General features: G+C 39.4%; 1 protein-coding gene across 2 annotated transcripts in view; it reads left to right on the top strand.

Moving 5' to 3' along the window:
* Positions 1–746: 746 nt before the first annotated feature.
* Positions 747–26,680, top strand: part of ST6GALNAC3 (ST6 N-acetylgalactosaminide alpha-2,6-sialyltransferase 3) — a 510,150-nt gene continuing 484,216 nt past the window's right edge. For both annotated transcript variants that reach the window (XM_070403386.1, XM_070403387.1), the window contains exon 1: positions 747–865. In XM_070403386.1, coding sequence (XP_070259487.1) covers positions 848–865 — 18 coding nt within the window. In that variant the 5' untranslated portion in view covers positions 747–847. The remainder of the gene's footprint in view (positions 866–26,680) is intronic.

A 26,680-nucleotide genomic window follows, 5' to 3' on the forward strand; every position in this document is an offset into this window, starting at 1 on the left:
AGTAATGTCCTGCCTATGCATGTGCACACACACACACAATTTATATACATATATAATCAAAGTATATATAAGAATGTTCTATTTACTGTATTTATGTTTACACACATTTTCATAAACGCACAAGCTTAAAGTATGAAAGAGAAATACATTATATATGTATACATATACACACATATATGTACATGTGCATGTGTGTACATAAAATAGATGGTGTAAAATTCACGGCATCTTTGGTTAATAGGTATTTCTGCTCTTATTAATGGAAAATTATTAACTTTAAGTAATCCCATCACAGAGTTTTTAAGCAGAGTGAAGGCTTTATTAAATAGCCCAGGGAGAATTTCCTTTGCTACTTTTGAAGAATCCTTAGATGGTGCCTGTAGAGGGGTGATCCCAAGCCCATTTAAACTTTTTAAAAAGTAAGAAATGTCTGCAAGGAGTTTTCTTAATCTGTTAGAGGAGCCCGAATCAAGGAGAGGAAAAGACCGCTCTCTCTCCCCAGCCTGCTGCTGGCTTTGTATAAGTTGAACGACAGAACATTTACAGAAATAAAAGAGAAAAGAAAAAGTAGCAAGCACCAAAGGGCAGCCGTGGCGCCCGGGACGGCACGTGACGCGGGGGGCGGGGCGTCGCGGGCAGCCAGCCAGTGGACTGGACCGGGGGCGGGGCCGAGGCCCGGGGGGCGGGGCCTGTGCCCGCGCAGCTTGCACTGAGGTCCCCTTATTTGGATCTGCGGGAATGTGGGCTGGAGCGGTCCTGCCGCGGTACCAGCCTCCAGCCCGTCGCCAAGACTGCCCCTGACTCAGGCGCGCCCACTGCTCGGTGGCAGGAGGGTCGGCAGAGCGTCATGGCCTGCATCCTGAAGGTAACGACTCGGGTCTGTGGCTCCCATGCGTGGTTGGCCAGCCCCTTGCTGCTCAGGGGCACGGAGTCAGCCGCGGTCCCACTGCATCCTCATCTCAGTTGTCTTTTCCTGGCACTGATCTTCTTTTTGTTCCTTTGGCAAATGCATATGGAGGGAGATTCTGAAGCATGCAGTTTGCACAGCCTCTCTTCCCACCATTCTTGTCTGCTCGTGCCTGCATCGAAGGAGCTGCAGACTGTTGGCTCCTGGGGAAAGCAGGGCTGCCTGCGGAATAATGGGGCTGGCAGGGAGGGGAGGGGTGTTCCCGCGGTCCTGTAGCTCTGTTGCCTGAGGCCTTTGAGGGGCCACGGACAGAGGAGAGACTGTATGGTTATTGGTGGTGAGGTGTATAGCACTTTGAATGGAGGTGAGAGTGAGCAGAGAGGTGTACTACTGAGCATTTGATCATGTGAAGACAGAAACTTCTGAGAGTTTTTTTACAGGTAGTCCCTCAGGAATGAGTTTTCTATGAGATCTGTTAGCTCCACGTGTCATTAGCTCTATTTTGGAAAAGTTCATAGCCGGATGTATTTATTAGTCGAGAATTTCGGACCCTCCCTTTGCTCATAAATTTGAACAAACAAAACAATTTCATTCCCTGTCAGAGTCCTCCCCTTAACCACCCCTTCTTTGTTGAGTTTTCTTTCTCCAACTCTGGGTTCTTAGCCTGGACTGAGCATCTTTCTGGGTTCACAGCCTTGGGGCATCAGGTGGGAGTATTTGGTGTGAGTGCCTCACTTGAGAACTTTTCATCCCACAGGAATAGGGTTTGTTTGTTTGTTTATTTTTTCCTGAACTACTGTTTCTACCCGTGCCTAATCTGACTCCTGAATGCATTAATCAAAAACATTCACAGCATGGCCCAGCCAGTGTGGCTCAGTGATTGAGCGATGACCTATGAACCAGGAGGTCAAGGTTGGATTCCCTGGCAGGGCACATGCCCGGGTTTTGGGCTTCATCCCCAGGTTTTGGACTTCATCCCCAGTGGGGCGCATGCAGGAGGCAGGTGATCAGTGATTCCCTCTCATCATTGATATTTCTCCCTCTCCCTTTCTCTCTGAAATCAATAAAAATATATTTAAAACACACACACATTCACAGCATGAAGGTCTTTTGGGCTTGAATAGCGAATGCAAAGGCATATTTGTTCCAAGCTTAGGGGAACTATATGTGACAGAGGGGAACACCAGAAAACAACTTATTTTTAAAATTGTATTATTGTGATATGGCCTTTGTTTCTCTGTAGGATGATTTGAAGCCATCCACTGCTCTGCTAGTTACCTCTTCCAACATCCCTTAGTATTAAGGATGCAAATTAGAGACTAACCTAGTAGAGTTTGTTTCCATTTGACTTAGAGTAAAGGAGATCAGATATTTCCTGTGACTTTTCTGAGCTTCCTGTTTGGTTTCGGAACATTTTCTGGTACACAACAAATAGTTGCAAGATCAAGAGGAAATAATACACCAGTATTACAATATGGGATTTTTACCTTGAAACTTAACACAAGGATTGAACTATGAATATGAGTCACCTCTAGTGTTTCTTGTACTATTAACTGAAAGGGAAATTGAGGAGCATGCCATTTATTGTTGGCTGTCTTCTTTCCTTTTGGCTTTCCCCTCCCTATCTTATACATGTTCCAAACAGTTTTAGTACACATCCAAGCTACACATGAATCTGATCTGACCTTCCTAGCACCTAACACTGACCTCAGAATTTGGGCATATCTGAATTCTCATATTTTCTCCACTGAAAATAATCTGTTATGCATATGGGTAACCTGCAAAGAGCTTTGGACTCAGAAAGACCTTGGTTTGAAAGCAAGCTCTGCCAATTGCTACCTGGGTGACCTTAGACAAGTTGTTTAAATGTCTTTGAGTCTAAATTTCCACAATATAAGATCAAAGTAATAGCATGGATTCCACAGGGTTGCTGTGGGAATGAAATAAAATTGGGTATGAAAAATACTTCATGCACAGGCATTTTTAAAAAAATGTTTTTTTAAATTGATTTTTTTTAGTGAGGAAGGGAGAGGGAGAAACACCAATGAGAGAGACATCAATCTACTGCCTCCTGTACACCCCCTACTGGGGATTGACCCCACAACCTGGGCATGTGCCCTGACTGGGAAGCCAACTGGTGACCTCTTGGTGCATGGGACCAGGCTCAACTTCTGAGCTATACCAGCTTGGTGGCACAGACTTTTAATATGTGCCAATTTTTCCTGACATTATAATAACCACAGTTTAACATATAACAAACCCTGCAAGGGTGAGTATCATTGTTTAAAACCCCATTTTACAGATGAGGAAGCCAAGGCCCCTGGGTTTAAGAGATTTGCCCTAAGGCAGCAGAGTTAAGGATAGAGTGGGCCTGGAGTTAGACCCAAATCTGCCAACATTCCTTCTACTTTAAATCTGTTTCCAAATACTATTCAGAATCCTTATTACCATTGAGAAACAAAGTAACTTTGTGCAATGATGGTCTAAAGTAGCGATTTTCAACCTTTTTCATCTCACGGCACATACAAACTAATTACTAAAATTCTGCAGCACACCAAAACATATATTTTTTGCCAATCTGACCCCAAAAGGCTATAATTTTGATTCATTCAGCTATTGTTGTGTTGGCTCTTGTCATTTTTTAATTTGATAATCTAAAGGAAAAAAAGGTCAGCACCCTGACTAAATGGTCAGGTATTGCATGTTTTAAAAATTCTTGCGGCACATCGTGTACCATGGCACACCTGTTGAAAATCACTGGTCTAGGTGGTCTATGGAGGGCCTTTTATCCTGTTGTCTTTGAAAGGCCATGTTTGCTGGAGTGGAGAGTCTGGAGACCTGGATTCAGTGTAAGCTTGCTCTCCTATGAATGATTTTATAGTCACTGCAACTTGGAACCTCAATTTACTCAAGTTGTAGAATGCAGATAATTATCATAACTGCCTGATAGGGTTTTGTGACAGTAAAATAATGGACTATTTTCTTTCTTTCCCTTTCTCTCTTTCCCTTTCTCTCTCTTTCTCTCTCTCTCTCTCTCTCTTCCTCTCTCTCTCTTCTCTCTTTCTTTTTAAACAAAGAAATTCCCCCATATGCCCGTCCTCGACTTGGTGATGGTATCACAAGATGTCTAAGCCATTGACTCCATTCTCAAGTGGCTTATGGTATAGTAAGGGGCATGGAAAAGTAAATGAATATTAGGTTACAATGTGAAGAATCACATAGGTCTGTGGAAGGCCTAGTAGAAGCATGGAGGGAGAGAGCAGTGATCTCTCATTGGGTGATTGAGACAGGCTTCTCACTTAAGATACTGGAGCTGGTTTTGAAGACCAAATAGTATTGACTGGGATGGAGCTTGCATTTTAGAAAGATAACTCTTGAAGCAGTGTCACTTTTATTCTAAAAGCAAATCTTCTTCTCAACAGATTTTTGAGGTAGATTTTATTATCCATTTTTACATATGAGAAAACTGAAATACCGAGAAGTTGATTAAAGTCTCATTACTGCCTACACAATAGTGACCCTAACAGTGAGAACCTCTGACTAGCTGAGAGGAGAAGCCCCTGCCGTGGCAGCTAGTGGTGATCTTTGGGGTCATCCAGAATTATTTCCTCAAGGTATCACACATGCGAAGGCCTGTTCTGCTCAGGCATAGATCTGGCTCTCATAATAGAATGATGATTACCTCAATAATCATGTAATTGTGGAATTCATACTCACTCCACATGTCATGAGCTTTGAGGTCAGAAACACATGGATTTTAATTATAGCTCCACTATTTACTAACTGTATAACCACAAGTAACTTTCTTGATTTCATTGCCTGTGTTTCTGCAATGGAGATCATCATGTGTCCCTCAACAGGTTATTCTTGGAATGAGAAGAGAATATCTGTAGTTAGTAAGGACAGGCTAGCTATACTGCAGTAAAAGAGTCTTACTAGGTTCATTTCTTGACATGTTCTTGGTTAGGTAGCTCTCCTGGCTAACTGCCATTGTGAGAAATCAAGTCAAAGACTGGTTTCTTTCCATCAGGTGTTTTGAACGTCTTTGAAATTTGATAGAGAAATATTTAATTTGTATCTATTTGATTACTAGTGAAGTAAAACGTTTAAATTTATATAGCCATTTTTCTTTTGTAAGTTACAGACAATTTAAAATGTTATATACTAAAACCCATTCAGATTTTCTTCTATGATTTCTACCTTTGATCCGCGATACTTTTTGAGTATAGTATCTTATAAACCTTCTATATTTAACAAATATTTGGTGAGTTGTGTTTAGTTATTTTTCTATTCAACATTGAAGTGGACACTGAGTGGACAAATGGGCACAAGACAATTGTGAGTCATTTCTTTCTTGGAGAAGATTATGGTTTTGCCAGGTTGATGAGACTTATGAGCATGAAGTAGTTAGACAATAACACAATAGGTGCATGACTAAGTTACTGTTACCTTCTCTACCAGATACCTGTCCTTGTTGTATAACTTTTATCTTGATTGCTGGAAAATTGGATGAATGTTCATGTCAAGTTATGAACTTTGTGTCTTTTCAGTTATTCTTCCTTCCCCTGATTCAGACTTAATTCTTCATTATGTTGCATCAATTCTATCTCAAGAAATCTCTCAAATCCGCCCATTACTTTCTATCCTTACTCCCTCTGCCTCATCTAGAGCCTAGTATTTGATCTTTTGAAATAGCCTCCTTTCCTTCAGACTCTTTGCAATCTTGCCCATTTCCCACATCATTCTCAGAGTATTGTGCTAAAGTGCACTGCTGATCAAACCATTTGTAGGCTTAAATGCTTGTCTTGGCTCCCCAACTACTATGGGATAAACCCAACTATTTAGCTTGGCATTCAAGAACCTTTAGTATCTGGCCCTGTCCAGTAACTGGCCTCACCACCTACTACTTACCCATGGTCCAGACACTTATCTAAACTTATCCCAAGTCGGTACATGTAGCACCTCCTTTCATGGCTCTGTGCCTTTGCAGCATAGTATAGGAATTGAGAGCCTGGGCTCTGATGTCAGACCACACTGTTCCAGTATAGTGAGAACTCTAAGCCTCAGTCTCCACATCTGTGAAATGGGAGCAAAAATAGTGCCTACTTCTTAAGGTTAGGAAGAATAAAAGAGCTAATTTCTGTGGAACAGAACCTGGATATAATTAGTCCTTGGTAATATTTATCTATGAGTTGTTATTATATATGAGGTTTTCTCTACAGGAATTCCCTTTCTATCACTTTCTTTCACTGACAGAAATTCTAATCTTCCAACTCTTATTTCAGTGTCACATCTGCATTCAAACCTTCCCCTGCTTCAGCAGGCTTCCTTTGTGCTCTCATGGCCCTAGTTTTTATCTCTATACTGCCAACTAGCTGGTTACATGCCAGCGCTTTTGTTTGACTATAACTCATAGAGGGCAGGAGCCTGCAGTAGGTCAATGATCAGCTAGTGTTTACTAAGTGTCAGTATATGAGTACTGTTCTCGCCCTAAGTAAGATAGCAGACTCAATGGAAAGGCAAATAAAGTAGTATGCGAAGTATGCAAAGTATTTTGAAATGTATACCTAGTGGTATGGGGGTATATGGGTTGGGGTGGTGGTGTTGAGTCTTGAGACAGAAAAGACCTTGTCTTATTCAGCTTGTTATCAATAAGAACTAGCCTGGATCTCAGCAAAGTGTTTCCTAAATGTTTGTTGAATGAATGCATGGTGTTGTGAATTTTTATAAAAATGCTGATTATGGACATGGACTGAATCTGTCCTCCTTTGTAAACAGCTGGATCCTTCATGAAGATAGCATGGATTTTTCACTCTAACTTATAGTACGTTTAGAGTTTATGAATTAATTTGCTCCTTAAGATCCTTCTCAGTTTACTTCTTATAAATCTGTTTCCGCTTCTCAAAAAAAATCTGGGGCCCTAACCGGTTTGGCTCAGTGGATGGAGCGTTGGCCTGCGGACTGAAGGGTCCCGGGTTCGATTCGGATCAAGGGCATGTACCTTGGTTGCAGGCATATCCCCAGGAGGAGGTGTGCAGGAGGCGGCTGATCGATGTTTCTCTCTCATCAATGTTTCTAATTCTCTATCCCTCTCCCTTCCTCTCTGTAAAAAAATCAATAAAATATATTTTAAAAAAATCTGGGGCCAGTTTGAAACCTAGAGAGAGGGGGAAGAGAGGACTGGACTGGAAGAAAGAAAGAAGGAAAGTACAGGAGTGGCTTATCTTTTTGTTGTGATCATTTTGGTTCCCCAAGTAAATGGAAACAAAAAAAGCAAAAGCAGAAAATAAAACAAAACAAAACCAACATCCCACAAGCACAGTTTGTGATTCTCAAACTGTGAGTCTCAAAGCCTTTGAAAATACATAGTATGGCTTCACTGAGGTTGGGGAGCACCGGAGACTTCACAGGTAGCCAGGTTATACCTCAGAAACTCTAAGGTAACCCCAGCAAGTAGAACAGACAAGGCACTTTGCCTAATGAGTCTCCTATGACATTGTTTTCTGCTGCCCAAGAAATGCTGAAGTCTCACTACCTGCCCGGACTAATTTTCAGTCTTACGGTGACTGAGCATATGTGTTTGCAACTTCCTTGAGCACGCTTTGGGGAATGGGTTCTTGTGTAGAAGCAACAATGCTCTTTGGATGAATTGATAACAACAGCAAGGATAATAGTTACTACTTATTGAAACCTAGAATGTTCAGGCTGGGTCCTGTGCCAAGTGCTTCACATGCATCATCTCATGTGAACTTTTATTACAAGTGAAGATACTGAGGTTCAGAGAAGGCGAGTAACTTGTCCCAGGTCCTGTGGTTAGCCGGTGGTGAAGGTGGGCCTTACCCCAGCTCTGTGTGGTTATGTTCTGTCTTCAGTGCCAAAGAAGTGATTGTAGGAGCTTTGAGTTTATTTCGCCATCTTCTACCCAGGCAGTACTCAGTCTAGACAGCTTCCTAACGCCAGCCTGGTGGGGATCACTTTTAGCTGTGCTGTTTTTATTTGTTCCTTTCTCAGAGTTTCCTTTGTGACAGAGGAACTAGAGGAAATAGAGGGGCCACAAAGACTGGGGAGATAAGAAGGTTTTAATTCAGCCTCTAACACTGAATAGCCCTTTGACCCTGGGTAAGTCACATGTACACCGTCCCCCTTCCCCTCCTTGCCTGAAAAGCTCTCATGTCTCTTTGGGGAGTGAAGAAAAGGGGTGGTATAGACTTGGGGTTACCCTTACCTGTAGGGCTCCTTCAAAGCTCTGGGAAGAGGCCCTGGCATTTTTGTATTTATATTTAGAATTTTATATTTATTTTCTTTAAGAGACCCACAAGTTGTATAAGTTTCAGGCTCCCCAACCTGGATCCCCCCTGGGGTGTTGTTGGAGTCCGAAGGAGAGAATGTTATTAATGCACTTTTTACGGCAGAATGCACTGTACACACATTGCAGAACTATTATTAATATTGTTAATAACCAGATAGCAGCTTGAATCCAGGAAGCTACCTTGGGGGCTGGTGGGAGAAAGAAGGGCTTACATTTGAGGAAAGCAGAGGGAGCCTGCAACCTTTCCAGTGGATGGCGTGAGAGTTATGAAATCTCCTCCCCAGGAGGAAGATGTCTATCTCTTTGTGAGAATTTAACACATACTTGCGCCTGAGGGCTGGGAGTTGGACGAGTTGTTTTCTGTTTCCTGGCTTCAGGGAAAAGTGGAGGACAGCATTTTTCTAATTGGAGAGGGTAGATTTACAAGTGCTACCTGGATCCCATTACGGAAAGTGGCAATTCGCTCCTGGTTATTAAAAGGCTCATTATTCAGTTTATGGATTATCCAGATCCTGTCTGTTTCTGGCCATTCTGATGTACACCCTGTATGCATTTTACTGCCAATTATCACCTCCACCAGAGCTGGGAAGGGAGAGGAGCTGACCCCCAAATTGGTTCATTCCTCTCCTTGTTAGCAGCTCTGTCAAGGTTCGTTAGCAGGAAGTAGTTCTGGGAAATGGCTTAAAGGAGGTGAAGGGATTATCAGTGCCTTCACTATTCTCTCCTCAGTTTAGGGATTGAGAGTGGGTTATGATTTAAAATGGATTTAGAGTCACTAAATCAGAGAGACCGTGGCCTAGCCTATCCACAGCAGTGTCAGGGTAGCTAACAGTCTCAGAGGGACCCTCTGCCCCCACACCCCATATCTCTAGGCCTGTCTCTCATTTCCTGTGTCATGTGGAGGGGTGGGAGCTCACAACATCTGGTACTTGGGAGAGTGGGGGAAAGTTAACTCATAAAGAGATTGTTCAGGGGCCAGGAAAAGGGAGATCCTTGTACGTGAATCATTTAGTGTTTGTGTGTAAAAAAACTGTCTCTGCATATGCATAGTGAATGTAAATATATAAATAGAAATATTCACCTACATCCATTCAATCCAATAATATTTTCTTATATTTGAAAACTCTTGCATGTAAAATCCTTTTCCAGAAGGGACTTGCCTAACTCCAAAGGCTATTTTGTTTCCTAGTGAGTTTATTAGCTGTGCATTCACCAGATACAAAGGAAACACTTCTTGGTCGGTTATGAAAACTGAATTTGCACCTTCCTTCGAGAAGATCATGATCATAGGGAACTGGAAGTATAATGTGTATGTCCTGTGTTGGGAATGACCTATGATGTGGGATTTAAATGTGCAAAAAGAGCTCATCTTAGCTTTTAGGGCTGAAGTGAGCAAGTGACTGTCCTGGAACCATTTCCCTCCTTGGGACAGGTGGGACCCATCCCTGTGGAAAGCAGGGCCACCATTCCTGGTATCAGTGCTTGGTGTTCTCAGCCCCAACAATGCACTGATCTCTAAAGAAAGAGAAGTGAAAGTCTCTATTTGTGAAGGGTTTGCCTTATCAGTCAGGGAAAATGGGCACCAGAGAAGAAAGAAGGCTGCTCTCTGGGACATGGGCAGTGAGAGGCCTGTCGGGTGCAGAGGTCAGAGCTGGACTGATTCTGATTCCAGCTTTGTGCTGAATATGAGTAAGGAGAATAATACCTTCGTTTAATGCTCTGTAGCAGTGCTGTCTAGTAGGACTATAATGCAGGCCACTTACACATTTTTATATTTTCTTTTTAAAAAAATATATTTTATTGATTTTTTACAGAGAGGAAGGGAGAGGTATAGAGAGTTAGAAACATCGATGAGAGAGAAACATTGATCAGCTGCCTCCTGCACACTCCCTACTGGGTATGTGCCCGCAACCAAGGTACATTCCCTTGACCGGAATCGAACCTGGGACCCTTGAGTCCGGAGGCCGACGCTCCATCCACTGAGCCAAACCGGTTAGGGCACATTTTTACATTTTCTAAGAGCCACAATAAAAAAGCAAGCAAAAAGAAATGTGTGGAATTTAATTAATGTATTTTATTGAACCCAGTATATACAAAACATTTTCATTTCAACATGTTATTCATGTAAAAATGGTTAATGAAACATTTATATTATTTTTTCATAAGTCTTCAAAACCTGGTGTATATTTTGCCGTGATAGCATATCTCAATTTGGGTGCTAAATTTTTACCAGAAATACTTGATCTGTATTTGGAGTTTATAAAATGTATAGTCAAAAAAGTAGATTCACATTTCCAAGTTGCTCTTAGGATTCTTAGAAGTATTTCAGGAGTTGAATTAAGTGTCAGTCTTTAAACGTAAGCAAAGTAAAATAAAATGAAATAAAAAATGTGGTTCCCCAGTCACACCGGCCATGTTTCAAGTGCACAGCAGCTGCAGGTGGGTAGTGGCTGCTGAATTAGGCAGCATGTTCATCAGTATTCATCCTCACCATCAGAAGGGACCAATGAACTTAGAGGCAACAAGAGCAATGCAAGAGGGTTGGGGAAAGGATTGTCTACTGGCTAAGGAATGGAAGGGGAGGACACCTTTGTTGGTCAGATTCTTGGCAGCCAAAGGAAAGCAAATGATGAGCAACTAGTGAGTACTGCATCCAGGGACACATTGGAGCCTTTGATGGCCCCATGAAATTTCTCCTGAAAATGAAGTCCCAGGTTTTTCCATATTCTGAGCCTGTTTGGCCCCCCAGATGTTGAGCAGCTGTGAATTCTCCCCAGGGCGTGCTGCTTTGGTCTCAGTGTGGTAGTGTGAACTCCTGGAGGCTTTGAGGTCAGAGACAGACTGTATCCACTTTTATTTGAGTCATTCCTTTGCTCCAGGGGGGCTGTCACATATGGCAGCAATTCAGACAGAATAAACCATATGTCTTCTTTGAAGTCAAGAGATTAAGGTGATGGGAGTTCCTTTGTACAGTTTGCTTATTTTTCACTGCTTATTTGGGTGTATGTAAATTCAGCGATATGTTAATAGATGTCCAATGGTGCTTAGAGCAAATCCACTTGTAAATCAGCAGCTCTGTTTTGCTTACTCTTCTGAGTTGTATTCCTGCCCTGCTCTACCTTATCTTCCTGGATCATAGAGCATTAGCATTTTTTTCATGAGATGAACATTTCATTATAATAATGACAGTCTTTCACTTATTTTACAGATATTTATTAACTCACAAAATTTCAGGATGAGCATTATTACTTTCACCTGACAGATGAGGAAACTGGTTCATATACTTAACTACTTTCTAATGCAAGAGCATTGTGGGGTCCCATATCTCAGCTGCCTGTTTATTTATAGTCCATGATTAAGAATGGGTTTTGCATTTTTAAATGGTTGAAAAAAGTCAAAAGAAGAATGAGATTTCATGACATGCAAAAATATATGAAATTCAAATATCAGTGTCCACAAAGAAGGTTTTATTGGAATACAGAGTACTTATGCATTTCCTATTGTCTATGTCTGCATCCATGCCACAGTGGCAGAGTTCAGAAGTGTCCATAAAGCCTTAAATATTTTTTGTTTTTAATTTTTTATTGAATTTATTGGGGTGACATTAGTTAATAAAATTGTTGTCTGACCGGCATGGCTCAGTGGTTGAGCATCGACCTATGAACCAGGAGGTTACAGTTCAATTCCCGGTCAGGGCATGTGCCTGGTTTTTGGGCTGGTTCCCCAGTTGGGTGCGTGCAGGAGGTAGCCAATCAATGATTCTCTCTCATCATTGATGTTTCTCTCTCTCTCTCTCTCCCCCCCTTCCTCTCTGAAATCAATAAAAATATATTAAAAAAATAATTTGCATATATAACAAGCTCCCAGGTGATTGTGGCCCACACTCTAAGTAGCCCTGCCATACTTCATCCTGTTCAATAAAAGTTGTTGAGTTATGGAAGGCTTCACACCCATACATTCCCCAACAGCATTGACTAAAAATTTAAGTCAACTTAGAAATTTAAGTCATGTGCATTCTAATTGCCATTGTTTGATATCTGCCTCCATTGTTTTTCACTGAAGCCCAAGCTTTCCAATGTCATGGGACTCCGGGCACCATGAACGTTGAAACGCACGTGCCTCTGTGCCCAGCAGTAAGGATTGGGGCAGAAATGAACCTCTCCTCGGTGGCATCCCTCATGCACTTCTGGAAACTCATTTTTTTTTCAAATCAGTTTCAAAATCAGTTTATGATGGTTTATAAACCAGGAAGTTGGTTCCTGCTGATTGTATGTCAAACCCTTTCTTGTTCCATCGTCCCGGTTTCTTTGCTGGCTGACAACAAGGGGACAGCTTCTGCAGTCGGGTTGTACTGGCTTTGGTCACAAAAGTGAATGCGTCAGTGCTCCAGTTTACTTTCTTAGTTATTGGCTTAGGGCTGTCAGATGTTTAAAAAGTCATTATTTAAGGATTAGGGATGGGGAGAGCAAAGCTTGGTGAAAGGTGATAGCGTTTTTTTTTTTTTTTCATGTTGATGATTCATAGCCTTGTTTGGGATTTTAATAAACAACGAAAAGGTTTGGAAACCACTGGCATAAAGAAGAAAATAAGTCTCTGAAGTTTTCCTCTTTGCTCTCTCCTGGCTCTCTGTTTCTATGTCTTCACTTATTGTCCAGCCTATTTTTCTGATTCCCCTCCTTTCATCTCTGGCCTCAGGGCCTCTCCCCAATATAGGTGCTCTGGGGACCATTAGCTAGTAGGTCTAAAAAAATCATAATCTAAGCCAGAAGTTCTCAATCTGTGGGTCGCCAACCTGTGGGTCTCGACCCTTTGGGGTTTGAACAACCCTTTCACAGGGGTCGCCTAAGACCATCGGAAAACACATATATAATTACATATTGTTTTTGGGACTAATCACTATGCTTTAATTATGTTCAATTTGTAACAATGAAAATACATTCTGCATATCAGATATTTACATTACGATTCATAACAGTAGCAAAATTACAGCTATGAAGTAGCAACGAAAATAATTTTATGGTTGGGGGTCACCACAACATGAGGAACTGTATTAAAGGGTCGCGGCATTAGGAAGGTTGAGAACCACTAGAAGGGAAGCCTTATGGAACCCTATTGCCGAGTAGAGAAAGCCCTCTTGCAGAGACCCAGAATAGAGGCCATTTCATTAGAGATTCATAGAAACTCAATTCTACACCTTGTATAAAATTACTGGCATGATGTTCATGACAGCCCATTGATGCATCCGCACACCTTGGCCACGATGGCCTGGAGGCTGACTTTACCATTACCTGTGCTTTCTCTTTTATTGCTGACCTTCTCGACATTGTCATTCTTTCCTTCCTTTCTCCCCATTTCTAGGAGAAAATTTATTCCCCAGAAGCTGCAAGTATCTGAACCATTGCCACCTTATGCCTGCCGCCTTATTTATTGTCCCTCTCATTCTTTCAGTTGGGTGTAGGAGGATTTCTCACTCCTACCTGGTTTGTATCACTTCATCATTTGTTCCCTGCTCGTATAATGTTTGTTTAATTTTACCATGCTGTTTAGCCCTGGCAACCTGGTTGATGGCTTGAGTTGAGCCAGGATTTCTGCATGTGACTTCTAACTTGTTGGTAAGGTAAAGTTTGTTTTCCTCTCTCCCACATTTGACCTCAGCTATTGAAACCTAATTTAAGAAACGATAGCCAACCTATAAATCACTCTAAATTTCTGTATTAGAACAATTAAAATTCACTATATAGTCTTCTAGATTTGTATGGGTAAAAGGGGTTTAGCAAATTGAGACTTTTGAAGGGGAGTTCATTATTAAGTACCTGGAGAGAATCCAGGTATTAGAGGTGAGAGGATGGGGAGAGGGAATGAAGGGAATTAAATGAAAATTTAATTCTGTTTTAAGGGAAATTAGGGTTGTATGAATAATAATATTGTAACTTACATTTACCCAGTGCTTATAGGTATTGTGTTGGGGCTTTATATTTTTGTATTACTATTTAATCCTTACAAGCTCAAAATAGTATGAAGCAGATACTATTATAAATTCCCATGTAGGTGAGGAAATTTAGGCTTCTTTAAATAACCTCTCTAAGGATGTACAACTATCAAAGGAGGGGGAAGGATTTGAATGCAGAAGTTTAGCTGAAGTAAAATACACCTAATAGGATATATTCCGAACATACGGACAGACCTATTTGTAACTTGACCAAAATAATAACTTTTATGATAAAATAACATTAGTAAAAATTTTCTGGGCACTAACTTTATGGAGGTACTACTAGTATCTTTAAGATATACACATGAGCCCTAACTGGTTTGGTTCAGTGGATAGAGCGTTGGCCTGTGGACTCAAAGTCCCAGGTTCGATTCCGGTCAAAGGCCTGTACCTTGGTTGCGGGCACATCCCCAGTAAAGGGTGTGCAGGAGGCAGCTGATCGATGCTTCTTTCTCATCCATGTTTCTAACTCTCTATTCCTCTCCCTTCCTCTCTGTGAAAAATCAATAAAATATATTTAAAAAAAGATATACACATGATTTCCTTTAATATTAAACAATTCTATTAGAAAAAAAATGCTATTACTCTCATATATATTTCACTTGTGAGAAAACTCTGAGGCTTAGAGATAACTCAAGTTCTTTGCCCAAGGTCTCATGGTTAGGGAGCAGAAAATTTGTGTGGTGATGTTATTTTTATAAGTATTATTGTTAGTAGTTAACATTCACTATATGCAGTAAAGCCTTTACACTTAATTAACTAATTTAATCCCTATTTTCCAGATAAGGAAACAGGCAGAGAGTGGTTAAAGTCAGCAAACTATTTTTAGGAGTGATGAGATTTGAACCCAGGCAGTTTGGCTCTGCCATCTGTGTGTGTAACAAATGTGCACATGGCCACAACACCCTCTCCCACCCTCCCCACCCCGTTTTTTTTTTTTTTTTTTCATTTTGCTGTTTTACCTCCTAGTGCAGCTAATCACTTAGGACTATTGAAATCTTTTTCCATCGAAATCAACCCACTTCAAGGAACTTGTGGAAATAAAAAAAAAGATTTTTGAACTGAGATAAACTGAATTTTAAAAATCTTTGAGGTTTTGTTTTGTTATTTGTTTGTTATGCCTTTGAGGACTTTTGAATCAGACCACACTGATTAGGACTCAGATGGGTCTTCAGACCTGGTGAAGTTACCTTCCTTGTGGACATGGCATTGGTATTTGAGCATGAGCACATCATTCTGTGTGGGTGGGGAATGCCAGGCAGTGTTCCCTCTAGTCTAGACAGCTCTCCCTGCTCTCCACATCATTGCCTGTCCCCCTGGCTAACTCGCCAGGGCAGCCAGAGTGATCTTTTAAGAAGTAAATCAGGTTATGGCAGTTCCATGACTAAACCTTTGGGTGGCCGGTGGCTTTCCTTTTCTCTTGAGGCAAACTCCAAACTCCTTTCTGTGGCCCACAGTGCTCATGACCTTGCTCATGCTTACTGTTGGGGGATCACCTCCTACACCTCAGTCCCCTGCTCATTGTTATTCCACCCAGTTCTTGGACCATGTCAAGTCCATTCTTGCTTTAGAGATGCAGGGCTGTTCGTTCTCCTGCCTGCCAAACCTTGCTGCCAGGTTCTTTTTGAGGCTACCTCTCCCCATCTTTCATGTCCCAAATTAAAATTCATTGCCGTGGGCAGGCCTTTGCTAATTCGGCCAATGAAATAAAACTCTTCCTGATGTCTTCTATTTTGGTTCCCTGCTTATTGTGTACTTAGCACTTTCCTAATATATGAATGTATGTGCATTTGTTTGCTTATCTGTCAGTGAAAAGACTGAGAAGGGGGGGATCGCTATTGTTTTGTTTATCACTGTGTACCTAGCATCTAGCACAAGACAGTCGACAAACGACTAATTCAATGAATTCATTTCAGGTAAAAAGAATAGCGTGTGCAAATATATGGTGGCATGAAGCAACAGGTTATTTTGTAAGCCCCTGTCAGTTTGTATTGTTAAGGAAGAAATGATTAGCTTATAAAAGTTAAGAGCTTACAAGTTAAGGGTTTAAACAAGTCACAGCCTGTACGTAGCACCAGGGAGTCTCACTCAGTTCTGACTGACTCCAAAATCGATGCTCTTATCCCCAGCCCTGCCCTAGACAGAACACTATCCTATAGTCAGGGAATGCTAGATAGGAACAGAGGAGAGGTCTCTTTTTATAATAGACCTTAAATAAAAACATCTCTGGGGTCGTGAACTGAAGCCCACCTTTCTGTCTTGGGGTCATTTCTCTCGTTAGAGATATACTTTGTTTTGCCTAATAGATTTTTTTGTTAAGTGGTACAGACATCAGTCTTTTGTAAACTCAATCAAAGTTAAATAAGGAAGTTCCTATTTAAAGAACCTTGTTGCTAATCCCTTGGCAAAGTAAAGAATTATTCTGTATTGGATATTAATGCCTTAATTATTCTCTTTCATAATTTGACTTAAAAAAATAATAATGGCGAAGGGTTTACTTTGTGCATTTTTTTATGGGGTTTTCTAATCTGATCCTCACAACAACCCTGCAAGATGGATGCTAGTATCATGACCTTTTCACAGAGGAGGAAACTGAAGACAGTCTGGCCTGTGTAGCTCAGTGGTTGAGTGTTGACCTATGAACCAAGAGGTTATGGTTTGATTCCCAGTCAGGTCGATCGCCAGAGTGGGGTGAGCAGGAGGCAGCTGATCAATGATTCTTTCTCATCATTGATGTTTCTGTCTCTCTCACTCCCTTCCTCTTTGAAATCAATAAAAAATTAATCTTAAAAAAAAACACACACAAAAAGAAGATGAAGACAAAACTTGTAAAAACTATCATGAAGAAGTTTTAATGAGATACTTTTTAAAAAATATATTTTATTGATTTTTTACAGAGAGGAAGGGAGAGAGATAGAGAGTTAGAAACATCGATGAGAGAGAAACATTGATCAGCTGCCTCCTGCACATCTCCCACTGGGGATGTGCCCGCAACCCAGGTACATGCCCTTGACCAGAATCGAACCCGGGACCCCTCAGTCCGCAGGCCAATGCTCTATCCACTGAGCCAAACCGGTTTCGGCTTAATGAGATACTTGACATAAAGTGTGTGGCACATAGAAACTGTTCAATAAATGTTATTGTTTTATTTTTTAAAAGAAAGGAGTTAGTGTTCCAGTGTTGAGTTAGAGGAGTGAGGCCAAGAATGTAAGAGATGTTTACACAGTTTCCACCCTCTCCTCTCATCTCCCCCTCACCTTCACCCTGCTACCCCCATCTTCAGCCACTTTCTTTCCTCAGAGCTGAATGGAATTGGATGTCTTGTCAACGTGGTGCAGCCTTTGCTATAGGGCCCCCAGACATGCCCTTCTAACACTCTTGGAAATGAATCAAAACACCAATAGCGAGGGGTGTTAGTTGAACTTTCTAACTTTTCCTCCCCTCCTGCGAGGATGGCGCCAGCTCTGGTGAACTCATTCAGGAGATTGGAGGGGCCAGAGCTGCTGGTGGAGGGCTTGGTTACCTAGGTGACATTTACCTATGCAGATGGCAAAGGGGCCCACACTGCCATGGACTCATGCAGAAGTGTACCAAGGGATGGGGGAGGTGGAAAGAAATAATTTTCTCTTGAAATGAGGTAGATGCAGGTGTTAATTTCCTTTGACTGGCAGTTAGTTTTCTGTTTTCAGGGAAGCAGGATGAAGATTAAACTTTAATTTTTGCCTGTAAATACTCAGTTCGTGAACCTGGCAAGCCTCTTAACAATAAAACAGTCCTGGCGCCAGACTTTTGGGCTTCTTGTCTTTTCAGCAGCTTATTGCATTTATTTTACTGCTTTGGGGGATTAGAAAATAGTCTCTGAAGGCTGTTTCTTAAGTGACTTGGAATATTAATGCAGAAAACTTGCTGTTGGACAGTACAGTGAATACTATAGCTTTGTCTCTAATTGGCTATTGGGTCTTTCACTCCCTAAAGTCTTTTTCTTTTTAAACATTTTCTTTATTGTGAAAGATAACACATATTAAGAAAATTCGTAAGACAATGAAGTAGGCCTGTGTGTATTATAAAGTGAATATGTTTGTGCTTGTGACCAATACTGAGGGGAAGACAGAACATGGCCTGTGTCCCAGAAGCACTTCTACTTCTTCCCAGTCCTCACCTGTCGACCCTGCTCCCCCCCCTCCGCCCAGCTCCCCTTCAAGGAAACCCCAGTCTTGACTTTATAAAGAAAAGCAAAGAAGTTATTACTACAAGTTTTGTCATTTAAACTTTAGTGTTATATTGTAAAACACTGTTTTACTTTGTATCTGTTTGGAATTTCATGTAGATGGAGTCATACAGTCAAGTTCTGCTTTTTTTTTAAACCAACACTTTGTTTGTGAGGTTCATACCTGTGGTGGTATGTCGCTGTCATTTATTTATTTTGCTTGCTGTATTATATTATCTGAATATACCACAGTTTAGTTATCCTCTTGACCACTGATGGATGTTTATATTTTTTAACTATTTAAAATAAGGATGTTATGGACATTCTTGCACATGTCTTTTGAGCTCATAGCATGCGTTTCTATTGGTTGTGTGCCTGGGAATGGAATTGCTAGGGCATAAGATATGTATCTTTGGCCTTAGTGATGTTAAAGGATTTTTTTTTAAGTAAAGTTATTAGTCTCATACAAGAATAGAATGAACAACTGTCAGAGGTTTCATTGAACTCATTAATGAGGGAACAAAAAAGGTATTACAACTAGTTTGAAGAATGAAAGACCCATCCATATACTATAGGCAACAAGGAATGCTGAAATGAATTTATGACCAGATGCAAAATGAATCTATCCACAAGGCTATACTAATTCACCAACACCATTAATTTGCATTTCTGTGGACAAGAAGCATTTGTATCATTATCAGTTTTTTTTACAATTTAAACAGTTGCAGAATAGCTCGAAGACAAAGAAAGGTAGAGGGTAACATGGAAGGGTGCACGGGACTGCATACTCAGTACTCTTTCTTCCCTATTCGGAGTCTGGCAGTTGAGAATTCCAAATTGCCTTCCCAAGTGGTTGTTTCAGAGTAGCCCCTCACTAGCAGTGCACCAGAGTTCCTGCTATTCCATATCCGGGACGGCAGTTGGTATTGTCGGAATGTTAATCTTGCCTAATTTGGGTAGGTGTTCAGTGGTATATTTTTGCGGTTTTAATTTGCATATTTGTGATTCAGAATGAGGTCGAGTATCTTTTCAGATGTTTGTTGGCTATTTGACTATCCTCTTGTGTGAACTGCCTGTTGTAGTCATTCTCCCATTTTTAAAAATTTGGGTTACATGTCTTTTTCCTGTTCATTGGTAGGAATTCTTCATATATGTATTCTGTATATATTCTATATATGTTATGTATTTTCCAATTAATTATATGTGTTGCAGAGATCATCCCCACACTTTGGCTTGCCTTTCCATTCTTTTACTGTGTCTTTTGATGGGCACATTAATTTTAAAACAGCCCAGTTTATTATTTTTTTTAATTTTATAGTTAATGATTTTTAAAATCTCTCCTTTTAAAAATCTCAGTCTTTTACTACACTGATGTCTCAAAAATATTAACTTCTAGGAATAATATTATTCTGCATTTTGATTTTAGATCTGAAACCTATTTAGATTTTTCTGTATTACTTAAAATAAACTATCTCCCTATCCCCATTATGGTAACCAATTTTCCTGGCACCAAACATTAAAAAGACTTCCTTTTACTCTGCTTGGTAGTAGTATGTTTGTCAAACACCAAGTGTTCATATATGTTTGGGACAATTTCTGGGCTTTTTGTTAAATTCCATAGATTTGTTTGACTATTTTTACAGGAACACCACACTGTAGTGTTTTTAGAATAAGTAAGTCTTTATTTCTCGGAGAGCTGTTCCTTCCACCATGTTGTACCTCTTTAAGGCTCTTTTAGCCCTTTATATTTGCTTTTGAATTTTAGAATTATCTCATCAATTTCACAAAAATTGTGGAATTTTATTTATGGTTTTTAGGACTGTATTAAATCTCTAGAAATGTCATTCCTAGGTATTTATCCAACAGAAATGAAAACATGTGTCCCCAAAGACACATGTACATTAATATTTATAGCACTTTATTCATAAGTGCTCCATACTAGAAAGAACAATATTTTTATATAATGTAAAACTACTAAGCAATGAAAAGGAATGAATCATTGAAACATTCAAACACCATGGATGAATCTCAAAAACATTACATTGAGCAAAAGAAGCCAGACATGAAAGAATACATACTGTGTGATTTCCTAACAACCACAGCTACTCAGTATTGGTAAATATCAAATCAGAGGTTGATTAGAGTAGGGGGTGAAGGAAATTGGGGTGTTGAACTGCGTAGAGGCATATGAGTACTTATTTGGGTTAGTGATTACAGAGCTCATCAAACCATAACCTAAAAATGTGTATGTTTGATGGTATTTTGTTATGTTTCTCCTTTTTAAAAAGATTCAATTAACTCTAAAGATCTGTTTGGGAAGAACTAACATGCATGTTTACAAATTAAATATTTTATATTATATCTATAAATATTTTATATAGCTCTAAGTATTATTGCCTTTAAATTCTCTCAGAAATATTTTGTTTTCTATCTAAAGATCTTTCACATCTTTTTAAGAATTATTCTTAGGCTTATTTGTAGATATTCTTGAGTATTTTTTATGTTATTACTGGTATGAAACTGACATTTTAAAATTTTATTTTGTTTCTAACTGGTATATCAACACATAGTTCATTGTTTTTTTCTCTCCAGCGTTTTTGCTAAACTCATTAATTGTTGTTTATCTGTAAACTTTTTTTTTGGATTTTTACATCCTTCAACATATCTGCTAAAAATAAATCTTTTATTTCTTCTTTTCTAACTATTTTATTTTTCATATCTTTTTCTTATCTGACTGTGATCTAGGACCTTTAATGAGATGCTGATTCCAAAGAGAAAGCCATCAACATTCCATCAGTATGTGTTAGGTTGGTAGTATTTTTTAAAGATATATTTTAAAAGGAATTTTAATCTTATTTTGCTAAGAGTTTTTAATAATCAATGGATATTGAATTTTATTAAAGTTATTCTTGCACATATTAAAATATTATATGTTTTTTCTTAATTCTGTTAATATAGTGAATAACAGTTTTTAAAAATGTTAACAATGGGTTTCTGGAATATGCCTGATTGGTCAAGATAGATTAATCTTTTTACATTTTGTGGTGGTATTTGGTTTGCTAATATTTGGTTTAGGCTTTTTATTTAGGCTTTGTATCTCTATATTCATGAGAGAAGTAGACCTGAATTTTTCGTTCTCACAAAGTCCATCTCAGGTTTTAGTTATCAAGGTTAAGCTTAAAGTGATTAGGAAATGTTTTCTCTTTTTCTGTTCTCTGGAGATCTTGAGTATGATCAGCATGTTTCTTCTTTAAATTCCTGGTAGAATTTCCTGGTGGAACTTTCAGGTTCTGGTGTTTTCTTTGTGCTAAGTTTTTTTTGTTTTGTTTTTTAAAGGTATGTTTTTATTGACTTCAGAGAGAGGAAGTGGGGGGAGAGAGAGAGAGAGAGAGAGAGAGAGAGAGACAGAAACATCAATAATGGAAGAGAATCATCAATCTGCTATCTCCTGCATGCCCCTCACTGGGGATGGAGCCTGCAACCTGGGCATGTTCCCTGACCAGGAACTGAACAGTGACAATTGGTTCGTAGGTTGACACTCAACCAGTGAGCCACACAGGCCAGGCTGTGCTAAGGTTTTAAGTAATGTATTACACTTTTTTTAATAGCTTAAGACTTCAAGTTTTCAGATTTAAAAAGTTTTTGGTTTATTTTTGTTTGTTTGTTTTTTGTGTGTCAGATTTGGTGAGGTAGTTTTCTAGAATTTTGCCTCTTATCTAAATTTGCAAGGTTGTTAGCATAAATTTGTCCATAATACCTTCTTATCTATTTAATACCTGGATGATCTATAGGATGTCCTCGATTTTATTATTCTTTTCAACAAGTCTCTGGGTTGATCTTCTGAATTGTATGTTTGTTTTTCTTCATTTATTTTTGGTCTTTGTCCATTTCCTTTCTTCTATTTTATTTGGGTTAATTTGTTGATTTTTAAAGATGATTTCTTGAAATGGGATGCTGATTTTCAGCTTCAGTTCTATTGTAATATATGTATTTAAATAATAAATTTCCCTTTAAGTACTGTTTTTGTTGCACCCCACTCTTACATAAAATTATTTTATTATTCAGTTGAGTATTTAATTGCAAAGATATACGCACCCTTATGTTCATCACAGTACTATTCATGGTGGCCAAAATATGGAAACAACCAAAGTGTCCTTCCATAAAGGATTGGACAAAGAAGATGTCCAACATCTATACATATATACAATGGAATACTACTCAGTCATAAGAAAAGATGAAATACTGTCATTTGTGACAACATATATGAACCTTAAGAATATTATGCTATACAAAGTAAGTCAGAAAAAGCTAAGAATCATATGATTTCACTCATATGTGGGATATAAAATTGAAACTCATAGACACAGACAACAGTATGGTGGTTACCAGCAGGAATGCGGTGTGGAGGATAATAAAGGGTAAAAGGAGCTAAACGTATGGTGATGGAATATGATTTGACTTTGGGAGTGGGCACACAATGCAGCATACAGATCATGTATCATAGAAATCTACACTTGAAAACTATATAATCTTATCAATTAATGTAACCCCAATAAATTTAATTAAAAATTGTTTTATAAGTAAACAAAAAGAGAGTATTTTCTAATTTCTACTGGAGATTGTCTAGCTGTCATTCTGTTGATTTTTAGCTTTATTGCATTGTGAGCAAAAAACAGATTCTGATTTCAGTACTTAAAAATATATTTAGAATTGTTTGGTTTCATAGAAGCACATGGCCCATTTTTGTACATGTTTCTTATGTGCTTGAAAATAATGTTTATTCTCTAGTTGTTCTATTTGTTTATTTGGTTAGGCTTGCTGTTTTTGTTCTTTAAATTTTCTGTATCTGATTTCTTTTGTCTTATTTGACTTACAGGTTTCTGGGAGAGGTGTGTTCAAATGCTATACTATGATGGTAGACCTGTCTTTTTCTTCTTTTCTCTCAATTTTACCTCTACATGTTTTGGAACTATGTTATTATATACATAGCAATTTGAAGTTGGTATATCTTATTGGTGAATTGAGCCTTTTGACATTACAAAGTGATTGTCCATACACCTAATAAGAGTTTTTACTATAAAGTATACTTCGTCTGATATTAGTAAAACTATACCAGCTTTCTGTTAGTTAGTACTATTTGCCTAGTTAGTATATCATTTAAAAATATTTTTCATCCCCACATTTCTATATCCTTATGTTTTAGATCTGTCTCTTGTATACAGCAGATTGCCAGGTTTGACAACCTTTATACAGACAGTCCTTGGGTTACATCGGACTCGATGTAGGTCGGTTACGTCGGACTCGACGTACGTCATTTCGTGGTTATGTCGCCATCTCCCACTTATTTATAAAAAAAAAGTTCCATCATTTCGACGTATGTACATATGTGCTTTATGTGTTTTTTATTATTTATTTACCACAAGTAAAGGTCAGGAATTGTTATCTTTCTTTTAGATTTTTTTTTACTGTTTCACTTCATCGCTATTGTGTATGTGCTCCATGTGAGCCACGTAGGTGCTTATGTAGGTGGGTTCCGACTTACGGCGAAAATCGGGTTTCGTCGTGCCGTAGGGTTCCGATGTAACCCGAGGACCTATTGAATTTAATTGGAACTTTTAGTTCATTTACTTTTAATGTGTTTACACACATAGTTAAAATGAACTATCATAATAAGTGCTTTCTTTTAGTCCAGCATGTCCTATGTTGTTAATTTTCTTCCCTTCTTTTGAATGGAATTTGTTTGCTTTTTTACCATTCTACCTTTTCTCTCTATTAATTTGGAAGTTTTACATTCTTTTATTATTATTTTGATGGTATGAGATTTAAGTATACATTCTTGATTTAGGCCTCAGAACACTAACACCATTTATGCCTCTCTTGACTTACGTTGTTGTGTTTTTACCTTGTACATTTCAAATGCCCAAGATATTATTATTGTTTACACAATCATTACTTATTTTGACTTGCTCATGTATTTATTCTGTTCTTTCCTTTTCATTTATTCTTGTATAATCGATCTTCCATCTGGGGTTACTTTCTTTTTGTCTGAAGAACAAGTACTCTTTAGTATTTCCTTTATTGTAGATCTGCTAGTGATAAATTCTTTCCATTTTTGTTTTGTTGAAATGTTTTGCTTTATTTCACCATCATTCTTAAGTGTATTTTCTCTGGGCATAGAATTCTAGGTTGTCAATTATGTTCTTTCAGCACTTTAAAGAATTTGCTTACTCTTGGCTTCCCTTTTTTTCCTTTGGCAGATTTTACGTTTTTGGCTTTGTGGTGTGTGTCAGTTTTATAATGTGCCTAGATGAAGTTTTCATTTTATTTATCCCACTTGGGGTTTCTAAGTCTGCTTGTCTTAGCTGCTTCTAAAGCCAGATATCTTCAGTTTTGAAAAGTTCTCAGCTATAATTTTGTCAAATATTGCTTTGCCCCATCCACTTTCTTCTCCTGCTTTGACTATAAATACTTATATTTAGTTTATTAATTGGGCTTAATTACCTTCTTGCTATATTGTGTAATGTGATAGTTATTCTAAACTTTAAATTTGGTTCTCTCTCTCTCTTTCTCTCTCTCTCGTTTCCCATTTATCTTAATTTCCTAGGGCATTTTTAGTAATTTATGAAATAACTAAAGACTGGATGGCTTAACACAACTGAGATTTATTTTGCCACAGATCTAAAATCAAGGTGTTGGCAGGGCCACACTGCCCCTGAAGGCTCCCTTCCTTGCCTCTTTCATCTCCTAGTGGCCGTCAGCACTCCTTGTTTAGTGACCACATCTCTCTCTGCCCCACTTCACATTGCCTTCTCCTGTGTCTGTCTTAAAACTCCCCCTTATGAGGATACATGTGCTTACGTTAGGGCTTACCCGGATAATCCAGGACAAACTCCCCCTTTCAGCATCTGTAATTTAGTCAGATCTTTTCCCATATCAGGCAGTATTCATTCCTTTGCCACATAAGGTAATATTCATGGGTCCCAGGGATTAAAACATGGACATATCTTTTGTGGGGCCACTATTCAGCCCACTGTACTGTTCTATACTGAAATTCTCAATCTTATAATTTTATCTTCCTACACATAGTAAAACTGTTAAGAAAAAAGTCTGTTTCAGATAATTCCAGATCTGGAGCCCTGTGGATCTGTTTGCTATTTCTGTTGTTTTTACTGGTTTTTACTTACATCTTGTCTCTTCATGTGTTTGTTATTTCTAATTGTGTTATGTTTGCACAGTTGTTTACAGACGTAACTTGAAGTCAATGTTACCCAACTCTAGAGGGATTTACATTTGCTTCTGCAAGTGCTTGGGAGCATCAGCGGTCTAAAAGCACCTTGTTTCAGAGTCAGAGATTAGGATGATTTGAAGGTAAACCATGGTCCTCTGCAGGGGCCTGTTAGCTTTCTGTTCTCTCTTCCTGCTAGGGTGCATGCAGCTCTTTGGAGACCCTAACCCAGACAAATGGCATGCTCAGGTCTATTTCCCCATCCTCAGCAGACTGTGAACACAAATTTCTATTCCCCTGGCCCCTCAAAGCATCCACAGAGAGAAAACAGCTTCAAAATGTCATCTGGGTTGCCTTCCCTTCATCCTCACTTGATTCTTCTCCCCATTCCTTTCCTTCCCCCCAATTTTGTTGTCTTTGGATGTTTTTAGGCATTTAACAAATATTTCATTTATTTTAAAATTATCTTTGATGGGAAGGGTTATTTAGCGTAGTGGGTTATTATTAGAAGCAGGAGTCTTCCTTACGTTTTTTTCATTCTTCTAAATTTTTTATGATGGAAAAGTTAAAACATCAAAAATGTAGAGAGAGAAGAGTGCAAAGAATCCCCTCCCTCCCTCATTAACCAAATTCAATTATTATCAAGGTTTTATTACATACTAGAGGCCCAGTGCACGAAATCTGTGCACTCGGGGGCAGGGGGAGAGGGAGGCCCTCAGCCCAGCCTGTGCTCTCTCACAGTCCAGAAGCCCCACAATCGATCTCCCTAAAGAGGTAGGCCCCACCCACCCGGCTGGGACTCCTCGATGGATTGCCCCCACAGAAGGAGGCCCAGGCTACCTGCTGCAGCGCCGCCGGCTGGGTAGCCTGGGCCTCCCTCTTTGGGGCAATTGTGCACGGAGTCCCCCAATTGATCAATCACTCTGCCGTCTGGCCAGTGGCCTGGGCCTCCCTCTTTGGGGCGATCGTGCACGGAGTCCCCAGTTGATCAATCATTCTGCCGGCTGGCCAGTGGCCTGGGCTTCCCTCTGCTGGGCGATCAT

This window comes from Myotis yumanensis, unplaced genomic scaffold (assembly GCF_028538775.1).
Source record: "Myotis yumanensis isolate MYYU_CA2020_CCGP unplaced genomic scaffold, mMyoYum1.0.hap1 SCAF_2, whole genome shotgun sequence".
In the NCBI taxonomy this organism is placed as follows: domain Eukaryota; kingdom Metazoa; phylum Chordata; class Mammalia; order Chiroptera; family Vespertilionidae; genus Myotis; species Myotis yumanensis.